This window comes from Rhinoraja longicauda, chromosome 3 (genome assembly GCF_053455715.1).
Source record: "Rhinoraja longicauda isolate Sanriku21f chromosome 3, sRhiLon1.1, whole genome shotgun sequence".
In the NCBI taxonomy this organism is placed as follows: Eukaryota; Metazoa; Chordata; class Chondrichthyes; order Rajiformes; family Arhynchobatidae; genus Rhinoraja; species Rhinoraja longicauda.
In genome coordinates this window covers 68,860,508-68,876,583 of record NC_135955.1, presented here as the reverse complement: position 1 = coordinate 68,876,583, position 16,076 = coordinate 68,860,508, and the positions used below count along the sequence as shown (strand labels likewise).

The window sequence follows — 16,076 nt, the reverse complement described above, 5'->3', positions numbered from 1 at the left end:
AGCTGATTAAATCTAGTTTCACAACAGGCCAGAGATAGATGCCAATATGTTGACAAACTCAACTGATTAAGACCATCTTCCCCAAATGATCTCACTAGGCAATTCCAGGATCATTCATCTGGTTTGGTTCTGTAGCCTTTAATACCCTTAATACTTAATAATCTTTGAAATTTTCAATTGGCCAAATAGCAATAGTTTTTTTAAGATCTTTGGATTTCTTTTGGTCTAGATGTGAAAATAACTCCCTATTACCACCATGAATGATCTGATTTTGTAATATCCTGTTTCAAACACCACCAGATCTACCTACATAGAAGATTGGACAGGACTGCAGGCCGCTGAGATGGATAAGCCACTTTACCACCACTGGATAAGGATGGCTGCAAACATGGACGGTCCAACGTTATCCGACCACCAGTAACAACTTCCCATCCATACCCCGTTCCGCCTTCCGCAGAATCCTTAGTTCACTCATCCCTTCCCACCCAAATTACCCTTCCCCAGGTATTTTCCCCTGCAACCACAGGAGATTTAACACCAGTTCCTATACCACCTCGCTCACCTCAATCCACGGACCCCAGCAGTCTTTTTCGGTGAGACAGATTTCGCAACACTTCTATCCTTCTCTAACATTTTTTTTCTCTCTTCATCTCTGGTCTTTATCCAACCATCAGTCAATCGAAAAAACTTTCACCTGTATCATCATTCCCTCAGTGACCTCTACCCCCACCACTCTTCCAGATTTCCCGCCTAGCCCCCTCCACAATCAGTGTGAACAGCCTCAACCGAAACGTTGCCTGTCCATGTTCTCCAGATAAGCCGCCTGACCCGCTGCATTACGCCAACACTTTGTGTCTTTTTTTTGGATGTTAACACTAATTTTGCTTTTGTCTTTATTAATAAGCTTCATCTGTAATATCCTGTTTCAAACACCACCAGATCTACCTACATAGAAACATAGAAAATAGGTGCAGGAGTAGACCATTCGGCTATTCGAGCCAGCACCGCCATTCAATATGATCATGGCTGATCATCCAAAATCACTACCCCGTTCCTGCTTTCCCAAATATCCCTTGATTCCGTTAGCCCTAAAAACTACAAGAGTTTATGTACCTACCTACAAGACTCAAGTCTATAAATGCTTTACCTTTTACTCTAGGTTAAATGCTTTACCTTTTACCGTTTACATGCTTTAATCCCCTGTCTATATGTATTGTGTTGTATTGCACTGTCATCCCCTGTCTATATGTTTTGCATCGGTATTGCACAATGGCCCCCGGAGGCACTCTGTTTCGTTCCATTCGTTGCATGATCTGTAAGGAGTGGAATGACAAATAAACTAAACGAACTAACTATAATTTAACCCTCTTAGCGCCAATTAATTTCCTGGAAAATGTTCTTTACCCTCTTCAAAGTGATGGTTGAGTGATGGGCCGGGTAAGGATTCTGCCATTGTTTATCCATGCCCAATAAAAAATGCAATAACCCAGGGCACCATAAGCTTTCTCTTTATGGTTTCTGTTAGTGATGGTATGGCTGCAGCTTACCTGTCCTGGTGAGTCTGTCGAGCTTCTCGACACTGGCGGAGGAGAGGCGGCGAGCTCTGGGGCTGCTGACCGGAGTGGTTGGGTTGGAGAACTCTGAGTCCGCCTCGTTGTTTGCATCCTCCCTGGAGAGCAGCAGCTCCTTGGCGCATTTGTGACAGACACTGTGCTGGCAGGGCAGGATCAGGGGATGAGTGAAGAGCTCCTTACAGGATGGGCAGATCAACTCCCGCTCAATGTTTTTAATGGGAACCTGCAGAAAGAAGGGAGATGTTCACCCATCAACAGTGCTGCAGTGATCCAGCACATCACATTGTCAGCAAACTCTGCAAATACAGACAATGGAAACAATACACATGATATTGTACTCAATATTTGCAATGGTGTTACTATAATCCAGTCTGATGAAGGATTTCACCCTGAAACATCACATATTGCTTTTCTCCAGAGATGCTGCCTGACCCGTTGAGTTACTCCAGTATTTTGTGTCTATCTTACTATAATTTAGTGTAGGAAGGAACTGCAGATGCTGGTTTAAACCGAAGATAGGCCCAAAAAGCTGAAGTAACTCAGCGGACATGCAGCATTTCTGGAGAGAAGGAATGGATGACGTTTCGGGTTGAGACCCTTCTTCAGACTAGCGTTGAGTTTTGAGATACAACATGGAAATGCTGTCTATCCATTCCATTCCCAGATGGTGCCTGACTCGTTGAATTATTCCTGCACTTTGTGTTTTGCTGAGGATTCCATCATCCTGCAGTTCCTTGTGTCTCCACTGAATTGTTCACAATAATTCTATGCTATCCAACTTTCTTGTCCGCTCCTTGCATATTACGAACACTTTTACAGAGGTCAATGAACCTACAAAACTGCTTTGGGATCTGGGCCGAAACCGGAGCACACGGAGGAAACACATCCAGTCATTGGGAGAACGTGCAAACTCCACACAGCACCCGAGGTCAGGATCGAACCCAGGTTTCTAGTGCTAGGAGATCGCAGCCCCACCAGCCGCACCGCTAATATAGAAGAGCTGGAGTTGGTCATTCAGCCCCTCAGTCCTGCTCCATCATTCAATATGGTCACCTCGGCATGCGCTTCACAGCTGAGCCAGTTTCCCTATCCTCTCTATTCACTGATCTTTCAAAAATATATCTACCTCACCCTTAACTACCTTCAATGATCTAGATTCCACAGCCCTCCGTGGTAGAGAATTCCAGCGATTCACCACCTTTGGTGAGAGGTTCCCATCAATGTAAATTAATCCTCAGAGACCATACATGCAAGTATCGAGTAGTGATCCATAAGCTTTGCTGAATGCAACTGGAACGAATCACTGTAGATGCAGGATATGTGGAACAAAAACCAAGGAATGCTGGTTAATTAGTATATGTGGGGGATAGATTGGGTCAATGTTTCAGGTCATGAACCATGGAAAAGTGAGAAGACAAGTGTGTTAATTTAGGGAGGAGGGGGTAGGGGCTGCAGAGACGATGTATTGTCCGTGATGTGGCGCTGATAGTTATTGTTGGAGACAGAATAAGAAAACCCGAAGTAAAAAAGATGTTTCCGCATTTGCAGAGTGGGGAAAGCTGCAGTGATTATTTAGAAATAGCTCCATTCAATATTAAGTTCCAATGACTTGCTATTTTGGGAGTTTCTTTTGGACGTCAATGAACCACCGTCGGAGACCGAAGAGAGGGAGAGAGAGAAGTTATGGACGGTCCTTGCAGAAGGGCGGCACGGTAGCGCAGCGGTAGAGTTGCTGCTTTACAGCGAATGCAGCGCCGGAGACTCAGGTTCGATCCTGACTACGGGTGCTGCACTGTAAGGAGTTTGTACGTTCTCCCCGTGACCTGCGTGGGTTTTCTCCGAGATCTTCGGTTTCCTCCCACACTCCAAAGACGTACAGGTATGTAGGTTAATTGGCTGGGTAAATGTAAAAATTGTCCCTAGTGGGTGTAGGATAGTGTTAATGTGCGGGGATCGCTGGGCGGCACGGACTTGGAGGGCCGAAAAGGCCTGTTTCCGGCTGTATATATATGATATGATATGATATGATATGTGTTCTGCCCCGAGCCATGGGATGAAGGGAGTGATGTGTGGGTGGTAGGGGAGCACAGATCTCCAGCAATGGGCCACTGAGCTGGGGTGAACATGAACAGCCCAAAATATGTCTCACTTCAGACCGCTCCGAAGAGACGGCAAAGTTTCACTGCTGACGCTTTGGAGCTTTTTAACCGACTTTGGCCCGGGACTCGGTCCTAGCTGCACATCGCTAGATGTGTCAGACGTGCAAACGTGAAGAAGACCGCACGCAGCTCAGAGGACCTCGATCTGATCAAAGACCAGACTTGATCCAGAGGAACACAACGAATTGCTGATATTGGAATATTGACCAAAGCACAAAGTGCTGGGGCAACTCAGCGGGTCAGATAGCATTTGAAGAGGGAATGGACAGGCGACCCTTCCTCAGATTGCCCATCCCCTCCCCAGATGCTGCCTGGTCCGCTGAGTCCCTCCAGCACTGTGTGCGTTTGGCCCAGAGTCTGACCTGGAGCAAAGGTCGCCGTGGAACCATCTAGGAAAGGTGTAAGCTTCAGTGCAAAGCCCAGCGGTTGCTGACAAGGAAGTCGGGGCTGAGACGGGGCAAGGTCCCTTCACCAGAAGCCACGGGAGGTGCCAGCTTACTTGACCCCCCCGCTCGGCGCTCACACCCAATCCACAGACAGCGGCTGATTCAGGGCCATTGCCGCCTAGACATGGGCGATGGACTACAGACAGCCCCGAGCACAGGGCAGGGCTGGGGCGTGAAGAGCCACGCTTCCGTCTGGAGAGTCCTGACCCGAAACATCACCTGTCCATCCCCTCCCCAGATGCGGCCTGGACCTGCTGAGCTCCTCCAACACTTTGTGTTTTTACTCAAATCTGCATTACTATAGTCTCTGAAGAAGGGTCTCGCCCCAAAACGGCACCTACACCTTTTCCCCAGAGATGCTGTCTGACCCGCTGAGTTACACCAAGAATTTTGTGTCTGTCTTCCTTAGTCAAATGTGGCCTTTGGTGAGTCCGGGTGAGCCACGGATCAGGGACGCCGGAGGTCACTCGGTCACCCAGCCACCCAGCCACCCACCCACCCAGCCACCCACCCACCCACTCACCCACCCAGCCAGCCAGCCACCCACCCACTCACCCACCCACTCACCCAGCCACTCACCCAGCCACTCACCCAGCCACCCACCCAGCCACCCACTCACCCACCCAGCCACCCACTCACCCACCCACCCACCCAGCCACCCACCCAGCCAGGAGCAGCGAGCAATGCCCAGAGAGAAGCACCGCTGTAGGTCGGATACACCTGTTACCCAGACCGTGCCCGGGGTCCGTGCAGCAAACAGCACCGGGATACGGGTCTACTATTGACCGAGGCGAGGGCAGAAATGCTCGCATCCCTTTCACACATCCCTTCAGATGGAAGAGAGAACATCATACCTCGCCCCTCCTGGAGAACGAGGGGCCTGTCGTGCACACACAGGGTCACATACCTCACCACGAGAGATCCTGTCAACGATGAAGCCAAACTCACTTATGTCATCCGAGTCGGACATGGTTAAAGGCGGCTGTGCAGATGCGCTCTCCTCCCCCACAGAGAGTGAGCTGGCGGATCCTGTCCAGCCAGGTGGCAGAGGGAGGTCCTTGGGCTCGGCCTGGGTTGTACAGTCCCAATCACTTTGCTCCAAACTCTGCCCCACAGCGTTTGAGTCGGGGCCGAGCGACCGCAGCATCAGGCTCAGCAGCACCGGGCTCAGCAGCAGACTAGACTGACGGCTTCAGTGGGACCTGCCGCCTCCCCGGGCCGGGCTGGCGGCCCGCCTTCCCTCCGCTGGTACCCGCCTTCCCTCCGCTGGTACCCGCCCTGCTCGTGTTACAGCCGGGCAGGGCAGGGCAGGGCCGATAGCCAAGGTCCAGCGCCGAGTCATTCAATACTCTCCCGGACAAGATTCATCCCATTGGACGGGGCTTCCTGGTCTGAACCTCCTGGTCTCAGCACGTCCTCCTGGTCTCAGCACGTTCTCCTGGTCTCAGCACTGGTAAACCGGGGCGGATTCCTCCACAATATGCAATTAACGAGTATTAACAAGTGACTCGGCGTCTCATGCGAGCGCTCGCTGAATGTACCTGCAAGTTAAATAACGTGCTACCTGTAGTTAAATCTATAGCTGCCTGAGGTTCACCCGCACCTAAGCTCCAGGCAGATGGCGGTCAAGGTCAGAGTGTGAACAGCTCAGACAGGCTGACATTGCAATGAGTCTGAAGAAGACCTATTCCTTTTCTCCTAGAGATGCTGCCTGGCCCGCATCTTGTGTCTTCGGTGTAAAACAACATCTGCAGTCCCCTCCTACACATTGAGATATGTCTCACCGTCTGTGGCAGAGGTTACTCAAAGCCTGGCGCACACAGACGCGATCCGTCGCTCTGTGAGTGAGGTTGTGGGATGGGAACAGTGTTTTAGTTTCTGCTTTGATTATCGCCTACATTGACACTCGCTGTCGGCTGTCTTTGCCGAGTCCGGGTATCTCAGCACCACACCCGCCTTGCCACACACACACAGGCTGCGAGAATGGCACACAGAGACATATATATATATATATATATGTCTGTATGCATGTGTGTGTATGTATATGCATGTGTGTGTATGCGCGTGTATGTATATATGTGTATATATATGTACGCTTGGACGACTACCTTTTATCGGGACTATTATATACACATATATACATACACGCGCATACACACACATGCATATATATATATATATATATATATGTGTGTGTATATAATAGTCCCGATAAAAGGTAGTCGTCCAAGCGTACATATATATACACATATATACATACACGCGCATACACACACATGCATACACACACACACACACACACACACATGCATACACACACATGCATACACACACACACACAGGCTGCGACAATGGCACACAGATATATATATATATACACGCGCATACACACACATGCATACACACACACATGCATACACACATGCATACACACACACACACACACATGCATACACACACATGCATACACACACACACAGGCTGCGAGAATGGCACACAGAGACATATATATATATATATATATATAAATATATACACACGTACATACACGCGCATACACACACATGCATACACACACAGCCCAGAGGCTACTGTCACTGCGGTCAGCTGTTGATTAAAATGACACGAGTTATTTCCAGGCTAGGGAAAGCGGGTTGCCATGACGGCAGAGAGGTTGACGCGGATCGGGCGTAAACGCGGTTGGGAGTGCACTTCCAACGTTGTGCCGTCTACTGCTTGCGGTCTGGGCTTGCATTCAACAGGTGCAAACCCGGATGCAACTTCCAAAATAACATTAATCGGACTGGGAAGTGCCGAGTTGCTGAGAGCTCTACCCCGAGACTGCTGCACAGATAGAAGTGAAACAGTCGCTGCTACCGTCGGGCAGAAGCAAGGAATTGCCCAAAGCACTCGACAGTTTACACGATATCCGTGGAGAGAGAAATGCAATGAACGCTTGGACGACTACCTTTTATCGGGACTATTATTATCAAACCTCGACGCGGAAAGTGAGGGCGCAATTACACACCATTGTTTGTTCAAATCGACTGTTGTCATCTGTCTGCCCGAGCTGGATGTAACTTTTCATAGCAAAACACGAAATGCTGGAGTAACTCAGCGGGCCCGGCAGCATCTATGGAGGGAATAGGCAACGTCGTCTATCCATTCCTTCCATAGATGCTGCCTGACCCGCTGAGTTACTCCAGCACTTTGCGTTTTGCTCGAGATTCTAGCATCTCCTTGCAGAGCTGCTCCATGTCTGTGTGATGTGTCTGCAACATTTCATATCCTTAATCATTGAGTGTCTGACAGGAAAACGTTCATGCGTCAATACTGTATATTGGAAGCAAGAACCACTCTTGCAATCTCACCACCGAAAGTGTCGCAGACGGAATCGATTGGCAAGTTCTATGAACAACAAAGAGGCGCTAAATCCACTCTTCTAAAACAATTACTTTCAGTGTTTTCTCTGAAATTATCTTAAGCTGTGCAGCCGTGACATACTGTGGACCACTGACAATTTAGCAGGGAGTTGGGTGGAGAACACACGTTCATTGTAAACTGAACAGTAGTCACATGAACCCTGTCTCCAAACTAAAGAAAAACGATCGAAATATACCTAGTACTTATTTCTAAAATATTAACCCCCCCCACCAACATTAAAAAAAACTTTATTAAATTGATGCTGTGAATTAACCTTCAGCGAGCCTGAATTTGTTTGCAACCCAAAGCCGTTCACCACACCCATCATTCCCGGAGCTAATTTTGTATGTTGTGACTTGATCAAAATTGAACAAAATTAAATCGGACACCTAATATTTAATTTCTAGGCTGTGACTGTGTTGAATATGAAACAAACATCAATGTGAAATTGGACGACATAGGCTGATACATATGGTGGAATGGCGGATGCCATTCACACTATCAACCTAATGATACTTCTTAGAACATAGAACAGGACAGCACAGAGACATGTCCTTCACCCACAATGTGTGTGCTACCTGTGATGTCAATTTAAGCTGCACATCTGCCTGCTTATGGTCTACATCCCTCATTTCCCAGCCTGTTCATTAGTTCATTGAAACAACTCATATCATATCTACTTCCACCACAATGCCAGGCAGCATGTTTCAGACACACTCCATTTAAAACTTGCCATGCAAATTCTCCTTTAAATTTACCCTCTCATCATAAAGCAATGTCCTCTTGTATTTTACATTTACATCCTGAGAAAAGACTGTGACTATCTCCCTTGTTTATACCTCTTATAATTTTATATGCTCGCTGCAGAGTATCCCTCAGCCTCTGATGATGCTCCAGAGAAAACAATCCAAGTATGTGTAACCTCTCCTGATAGCTAATACCCTCTAATCCACACAACATCCTGGTGAACCTCTTCAACATCTTCTTGAAAGCATCCACATCTTTCTTGTCATGTAACCACCAGAACATTGCGGTAGAACTACTGCCTTACAGCGCCAGTCATCCCTGACTAAGGGTGCTGTCTCTATGTTCGCCCTGTGACCTGCATGGGTTTTCTCCGAGATCTACCGTTTGCTCCCACATTCCAAAGATAAAGACGTACAGGTTTATAGGTTAATTGGCTTGGTATAAATGTAAATTGTCCCTAGTGTGTGTAGGGTAGTGTTAGTGTGCGGGGATCGCTGGTTGGTGCGGACTTGGTGGGCCGAGGAGCCTGTTTCTCTCAGATCTAAGCTCTAAACTGCACACAGTACTTCAAATGTGATCTAACTAAAGTTTCACAAAGTAACGGCTTGTTTTCTTCAAATGATCTATCCAATTGCTGCATAATCTTTCATGATAGTCCTGCATATTTTGTCCCTTCACATTATCAAATTCCCTTTTGAACATGATTATTTAATTTTCTTGAACTCCAGATCTAGCAACTTGCTGATTAAAACCAAATCTTTATGTTGCTTCTGTTTCGTTTGCAAACACCTTACTGTGATGACCTTTAGTGTTATGCAATGAACTTTTTCTCTTCATTTCTTATATCATAATATTTCATGATGCAAAATATTTCAACCAAAGCTTTTAACTGTACCTTGCTACACGTGACAATAAACTAAAGTGAACTGAACTCTATTTGATCTCCTTTTAACTATAAGGAGAACAACCCCACGAAACTAACCTCCCACATAGAGCTGTACAGCTCTATGACTATGAATCTAATCATGATCACTAATCAAATCCTTGGGTTTATCAAGATCATCTAACTGCAGACATCACAGTAGCCTTGGATCAATGGTGCATGAAATGAAGTGAGAAATACTGTCCTCGCCATCAGGTTGCATTTTACAACTTCAGCATCAAGGAGCTTCGGTAAAACTGAAGTCAATGGGGTAGAGAAGAAAAAGCCCTATACCTGTTGACAATACCTAACCCAAAGAAAGATGGTCATGGCTGTTAGAGGTAAATCATTCCTATGGTATTGCAGGGGTTTCTTAGGACAGTGTACTAGGCCTAACTAAATTTTGTGACATTGGCAATAACCATTTTTCCATCATATGACCAGAAATACGAATAAAATCAGATGTCCAATTACACATAGAACAGTACGGCACAGGAATGGGACATTCAGCCCTCAATGTTTGTGTCAAACATGATGCCAAGCTAAACTGATCTCATTTGCCTGTACATGATTTATATCCATCTATTTCATACACTTCCATGTGCCTCTTAAACGCCACTATCGTATCTGCACCCATCACCGTCCCTGGCTGTGCGTTCCAGGCCCCCACCACACTCTGTAATAAAACCTGTCCCACAGGTCTCTATTAAACTTTCCCCATCTCACCTTATAGCTATGCCCACTAGTGTTGGCCATTTCCACACTGGAAAAAAAGGTATGACTGTTTACCCTAACTACACTTCTCATAATTGTATATACTTCAATCAAGTCTCCCCTCATTCTCTGACATTCCAGAGAAAACAATCCAAGTATATCCAATCTCTCCTTGCGGCTGAAACCCTCTAATCCATGCAGCATTCTGGTAAACCACCTCTGCACCCTCTCCAGAGCCTCCACTTCCTTCCCGTAATGGGGTGACCAGAACTGCATGCAATACATTAAATTACACCATTCTGAGTTTCACCAATTCCACCAATAAAATCTTAAGTTATACAGTACAGAAACTGACCCTTTGGCCCATTAAGTCTGCTTTGACCGCAATGCACCAATTACACAATGCTTTTTTTATTCACCCCACTTTCCGATGACAATAAACACAAATTTACATTTGCCAATTAACCTACCAATCCGTATGTTTTGGGGATGTGGAAGGAAAATGGCATCCAGTGAAAATCCACATAGTCACAAAGAAACAGGCAAACTCCACACAGACATCAACAGCATTCAGGAATGAACCTAAGTTGTTGAAGTTGTGCGGCAACTTCGCTACAATCTGCGCCACTCGTGTATACAGTATATGCTTTACATAATTAGATCAATGTTTCAACTAGTTGGATATTCTGCTTCAAGTTGACACAACACACAGTACAGCAGATGTTCAATTGGTACCATAAGCCCAGCCAATTTGCTTTCAGTTTTCAGATTCATGAAAATGGCATCAAAGAAAGCTTTTGACATTGAACATAAAAAGTGCATGCAAGTTTATTAGCCCAGCCCAGAAAATAGCTGTACAGATTTGGTCAGAGTGATAATCTGCAAATCATTTAATTACAAAACAAATTGGATCTACTGCTGCGGAAGGTGCTAGCAATTTGAAGTCAACGTTTCTCGACTTTATTGAAGACTAGACGGGTGTGCACCCGTAAGGTACAAATCTCTGCTGCGGGCGGTCCTGCTGAGGGGGGGGGGGGGTGATGGGAGGGGGGGGTAAGGGGGTTGAGGAGGGATGGAGCGGGTGAGTGGGTGAGGGAGGGAGGGAGGGAGGGGAGGAAGGGGGTTGAAGGGGGATGGAGTGTGTGAGTGGGGGGGGTAGGGGGAGGAGAGGGTGCTGGACCAATGCAGGAGGTTTGGGCCTAACGGTTCCAGGGAGTGTCCCCCGGGGCCGTGGGCGAGCCCGGTGGCAGGCGGGGAGTGTACCCAAGGGCCGTGCCGGGTCCAGCAATCCTACCGATCCATGGACCCGTTGGCGGGCGGGGAACGTCCCCCGGTGCCGTGGGCGGGCGAGGGGGGACAGGGAAAAGCCACTGAGCTCAGTCCCGTGCGTCCAGCGCACTGCGATCAGGAGCGAGCGTCGGGGAATGGCAGCGGACAGGGGCGACGGCCATTTTGTTGGACCCTCTGCCACCGCACCGCCACTGCACCACGGAAGGAAGGCGGTCCTTCAGTTTATGAAGTTTATGAAGTAAATTGTTGTTAAAAAGTAACAAAAGTCGCAACCAGTCCTTACCTTTTTGATGGAACATTCACGGAAGAGTGTTCTCCCACCACTGGAGACACAAGAAACTGCAGATGCTGGAATCTTGATCAAATCACAAAATGCTGGAGGAACTCAGCAGGTCAAGCAGCATCTCTGGAAGGAATGGACAGGTGATGTTTTGGGTCAAGACCCTTCTTTAGACACATTCTCCTATGACTGATCAAGTATCCCAAATATATAAAAGATGCCCATACCACCCTTCACCTTCTCCCACTCTATACCATCACACACATAAATCCCTAACACCACCTTAAGGGTTTGAAATTTTGTATGTCAAATATACAACGACTCTATTGAATAAGGAATGTCAAATTAATTACAAAATTGTCAAATTATGTCAAAATATGTCAAATTAAAATGTGGTTAGCAGATTTGCCAAAATCAATCAGCAGGGGATAACTAGAGCAACAAAGTAGACTTCGTATACTTGTCATATTCAATGTCATGTATTCAATCCTGCTTTATATACTTTGATTGCATTTTAGTATTCATGGCTTGTCATGCAGGAACAGAGTATTACTCATTTGAAATCCATGGAGGAACTGGGAAATTCAATGAATGTGTTATAGTGCCAGAGCTGAACGGGGTGTGCGATTATAGTCAACAGATGTACCTAGAAAGTTTTCAATATAAATATTGACATAACTACTCATAATGTGAAAAGTTGACACAAGTGATAATGAATGCAGAGAAGAAGTACAGGTAGAAGAGAATTTTTAAGTTAAGGTTATAGATTTGTTTCACCAAGAAAAGCGTATTTTCTTTTGAATCTCACAAAGAGAAGGTTGAACAATTCCTGTGATCCTTTTGTGGTCTGATACTTAAACATAGTTAACAACAAATCAATCACATTGAGAACATTTTTTACCGCCTGGTTAGTACATGCACAGGATCAGTTGAAACATTGCTGTCAAGATCATAAGGTAAAATATATTCTCTCTTGGAGAGGAGGAATACAATTGGTATGTACAAAATCATAGCTGGATCTGATGTCAATCTTAAATATACTATAGTTGTATCTGACAAAAGCTATCTGCTATCATCTCACATTTTAAAACATTCCAAACCCTTTATCTTATTCAGTCATTCATTTTATATTTTGAAATCACTCTGATGAACTGGTCGTACTAACTTGATTGGGTTTTTTGAGGAGGTGATGAAGGTGATCATTGAGGATTGGGTATCACAAAATGCTGGAGTAATTCAGCAGGTCAGGCAGCATCTCTGGAGAGAAGGAATGGGTGACATTTCGGGTCGAGATCCTTCTTCAGACTGAAGGGTCTCGACCCGAAACGTCACCCATTCCATCTCTCCAGAGATGCTGCCTGACCTGCTGACTTACTCCAGCATTTTGTGATACCTTTGATTTGTACCAGCATCTGCAGTTATTTTACTACACATTGAGGATTGGGTGGAGGATATTGTCTGCATGGATTTTAGTAGGGCATTTGATGTATGGATTCAGAACTGGCTTACTGATAGGAGACAGAGGGTTGTGGTGAAAGGACAATATTCAAGCTGGAGGTCTGTGACCAGTGGAGTTCAACTGGGAGTGGGACCTCTATAGTCAGTGACATATCTAAGTGACTTGGACGTAAATGTAGATGGTAGACACAAAAAGCTGGAGTAACTCAGTGAGACAGGCAGCATCTCTGGAGAGAAGGAATGGGTGACTTTTCGGGTCAAGACCCTTCTTCATACTGGAACTTCAACCAGTCTGAAGAAGGGTCTCGACCCGAAACATCACCCATTCCTTCTGTCCAGAGATGCTGACTATCCCGCTGAGTTACTCCAGCCTTTTGTGTCTATCTTCGGTTTAAACCAGCATTTGCAGTTCCTTCCTACACAAAAATGAAGATGGGTTGGTTTTGCAGATGACTCCAAGATTGCTGGGGTCACAGACTGTGAGGAAGGCTGTCAAAGTATACCATGGGATATAGATCAGCTACAGAAATGGGCAGAGAAATGCAGATGGAGTTTAACCTGAACAAGTGGGACGTGCTGTAATTTGGGAGGTCGAATGTAGCATACTCAAGAATACTCTCTGAAAGTAGCAGCACAAGTCAGTGGAGTGATAAAGAAGGTATATGGTGTGCTTGCTATCATTAATGGGGGCATTGAGTATGAGTCAGGAAGTTGTGATGCAGCTTTATAGGACTTTGATCAGGCCACATTTGGAGCATTGCATGCAGTTTTGGTCGCCCCATTACAGAAAGGATGAGGAGGAGGTTTACCAGAATGATGCCTGGATTAGGGGGTTTTAGCTAGGTCGAGGAGAGAGACCTGATAGATAGAAATGTATACAATTATAAGAGGCATTGCAAGGGTAGACAGTCAGAATTTATATCTCGAGGATGGAAAAATCAAATACTAGCAGGCATAGCTTTAAGGTGAGAGGGGCAAAGTTTAAGGGAGTTTAAAGTTTAAAAGGCAAGTTTCGCTTTAACACAGATGAGTGCCTGGAATGTGCTGCTGGGTTCAGTCATGGAGGCAGATACAATAGTGGCATTTATGAGACTTTCGGATAGGCATATCGATATGCAGGGAATGGAGGGATATGGATCACTTGCAGTCAGATAAGAGTTGGTCTTGGTATTATGTTCAGCATTGAAATTTTGGTCTGAAGGGCCTGTTCCTGTGGTGTACTGTATACCACTACATACTATACCAACTACTAATTGGTGTGTCAAACTGCTTTTATATTGCATTCAATGAAAGTGGCAGTGACCATCAGCTTGTGATGAATTTCACATTATGAATCTCACATAACCAATGATAATCTCAGTGTAATTTAGTGATTTGTAACCATTGGAATCTTCCAACAGGGGTGTTAAATTATATCAGTATCACATCTCTGAGTGGCCTTCTGTGGAAAGCCAGCAAAATTAAAAAATAAATTGCACTTCGTATAATTTCTACACAGTTTCAACTGATCTCCTGCTAGGTTTCAGCAGAAGAAAGGGGAGCCTCCACATAAATCCTATCTTGAATTATAACACCTGGGGATGTCAAGGACCACGTGCTACTGATTAGCCCATAATTCAAAATGAGAGTACAATTCACAAAATGATGCAGTAACTCAATGGAACAGGCAGCATCTCTGGATAGAAGGTGGGTGATGTTTCGGGTCAGGACTCTTCTTCAGACTGAGAGCTAGGGGAAAGGGAAACACAGAGATAAGAAAGGGTAAGGGTGAAAATTAGACATCAAAGGAGATGAAATTCAAGGAACGTAGAATAGATCATTGTTAGCTAGGAGAACGATACAACGAAGCACACAGAGAGACAGCTTTTTGTGTCGAACCAGTGTAAACCAGCAGTTCCTTCCTGTACAATTCACAAATACAGCCATCAATCCAAACATCAGCACTCAAAGTATCACAAATAATTTGGAAAAGCCCAGAAGAACTGTAGTGACACAATTCCTTTCAAAACATTTAATTTTTTAAAAAAAAACATAAAATAAAAGGAGTGCCAGTCTGATCAATAGCAGTCAGTTAATCGAGTCACATTAACATTTTGAGGAATCATAAAGCAACATGGCAGTGAATATGGTGCCTCTGGAAGTGGGTTTGCAGTAGATAGAGAACATCCATTCAGAGGCAGAAAGAACATAATGAGGGCATTCTTCAAGGGTTATGGAATTCCTGTGCTGACTGCCCGGATTCTTCCAGTAAAGGCAGGGCATTTGTTTATTTCACCACAAGTCAAAAAGTGAAGCAGGTATTTCATCATGACGACAGTAAAATACCAGGGCAGGAGTTGCTGATTATGGAAGAGACTGTGGAGGAAGCCAGGAGATTGAGACAGACCAGCAATAGAAAGTGACAGCTGGTCAGGGAATTCATCTAGGACAAGGTTCCTGCAGTGAAAGGCAAAGTGACCTTGGGTCAGTGAAAGTCTATTTTTGAGTAGAGCAAAATGGTGTCTTCGCCTTCTCAGAACACAACCCCAACAGCAGGCAGTTCAGTAGTAATCTGTCTGAATGGTGTAACAGATCTGGTTACTGAAGTTCCATGACAGCAGTTGTGTCACACAGGAACTAACAAAGTGAGAAGCAGAAGACCTCTTTTTGCTTCTCAAAGTGAGCTGTGATTGATGGAGTCCAGCATAGAGCAGTGAAATTATTGCTACACATTGGTTCAGTGCTAACCAGCAGATCATTCAAATGCCACTTTTAAGAATCAAGTGACATGACTTTGATACATCTTTGATCTAGAAACTGCTTCAATTTAGAGTTAATGCGATCGGTAAAGAATGTTCCCTTCTTAACTATACCTTTGTTTATTTGCTTTTGCAAGCACCTACACAAAAGAACCTGCATTGATTAATAATGATTATCAGAGTTGCATTCAAGAGACTTGAGTTAAAAACACACCACGGCAACTGTGGAATATTAACTTGGTGAATTTAACCATTATGATAACATAGTGATTAAGCGACCAGCATTGAGAGGTCTCAATCTCTGGATAGAGACACAACTCAAACC

The 16,076-nt window shown here is 45.3% G+C and overlaps 1 protein-coding gene across 3 annotated transcripts in view; it reads right to left on the bottom strand.

Annotated features, from left to right (window-relative positions):
• Positions 1-6,003, bottom strand: part of trim36 (tripartite motif containing 36) — a 98,284-nt gene extending 92,281 nt beyond the window's left edge. For all 3 annotated transcript variants that reach the window (XM_078396327.1, XM_078396328.1, XM_078396329.1), the window contains exons 1-2: positions 5,087-6,003; positions 1,548-1,797 (exon numbers count right to left, since the gene is read on the bottom strand). In XM_078396327.1, the coding sequence (XP_078252453.1) occupies positions 1,548-1,797; positions 5,087-5,326 (490 nt within the window). In that variant the 5' untranslated portion in view covers positions 5,327-6,003. The remainder of the gene's footprint in view (positions 1-1,547; positions 1,798-5,086) is intronic.
• Between the last annotated feature and the right edge of the window lie 10,073 nt (positions 6,004-16,076).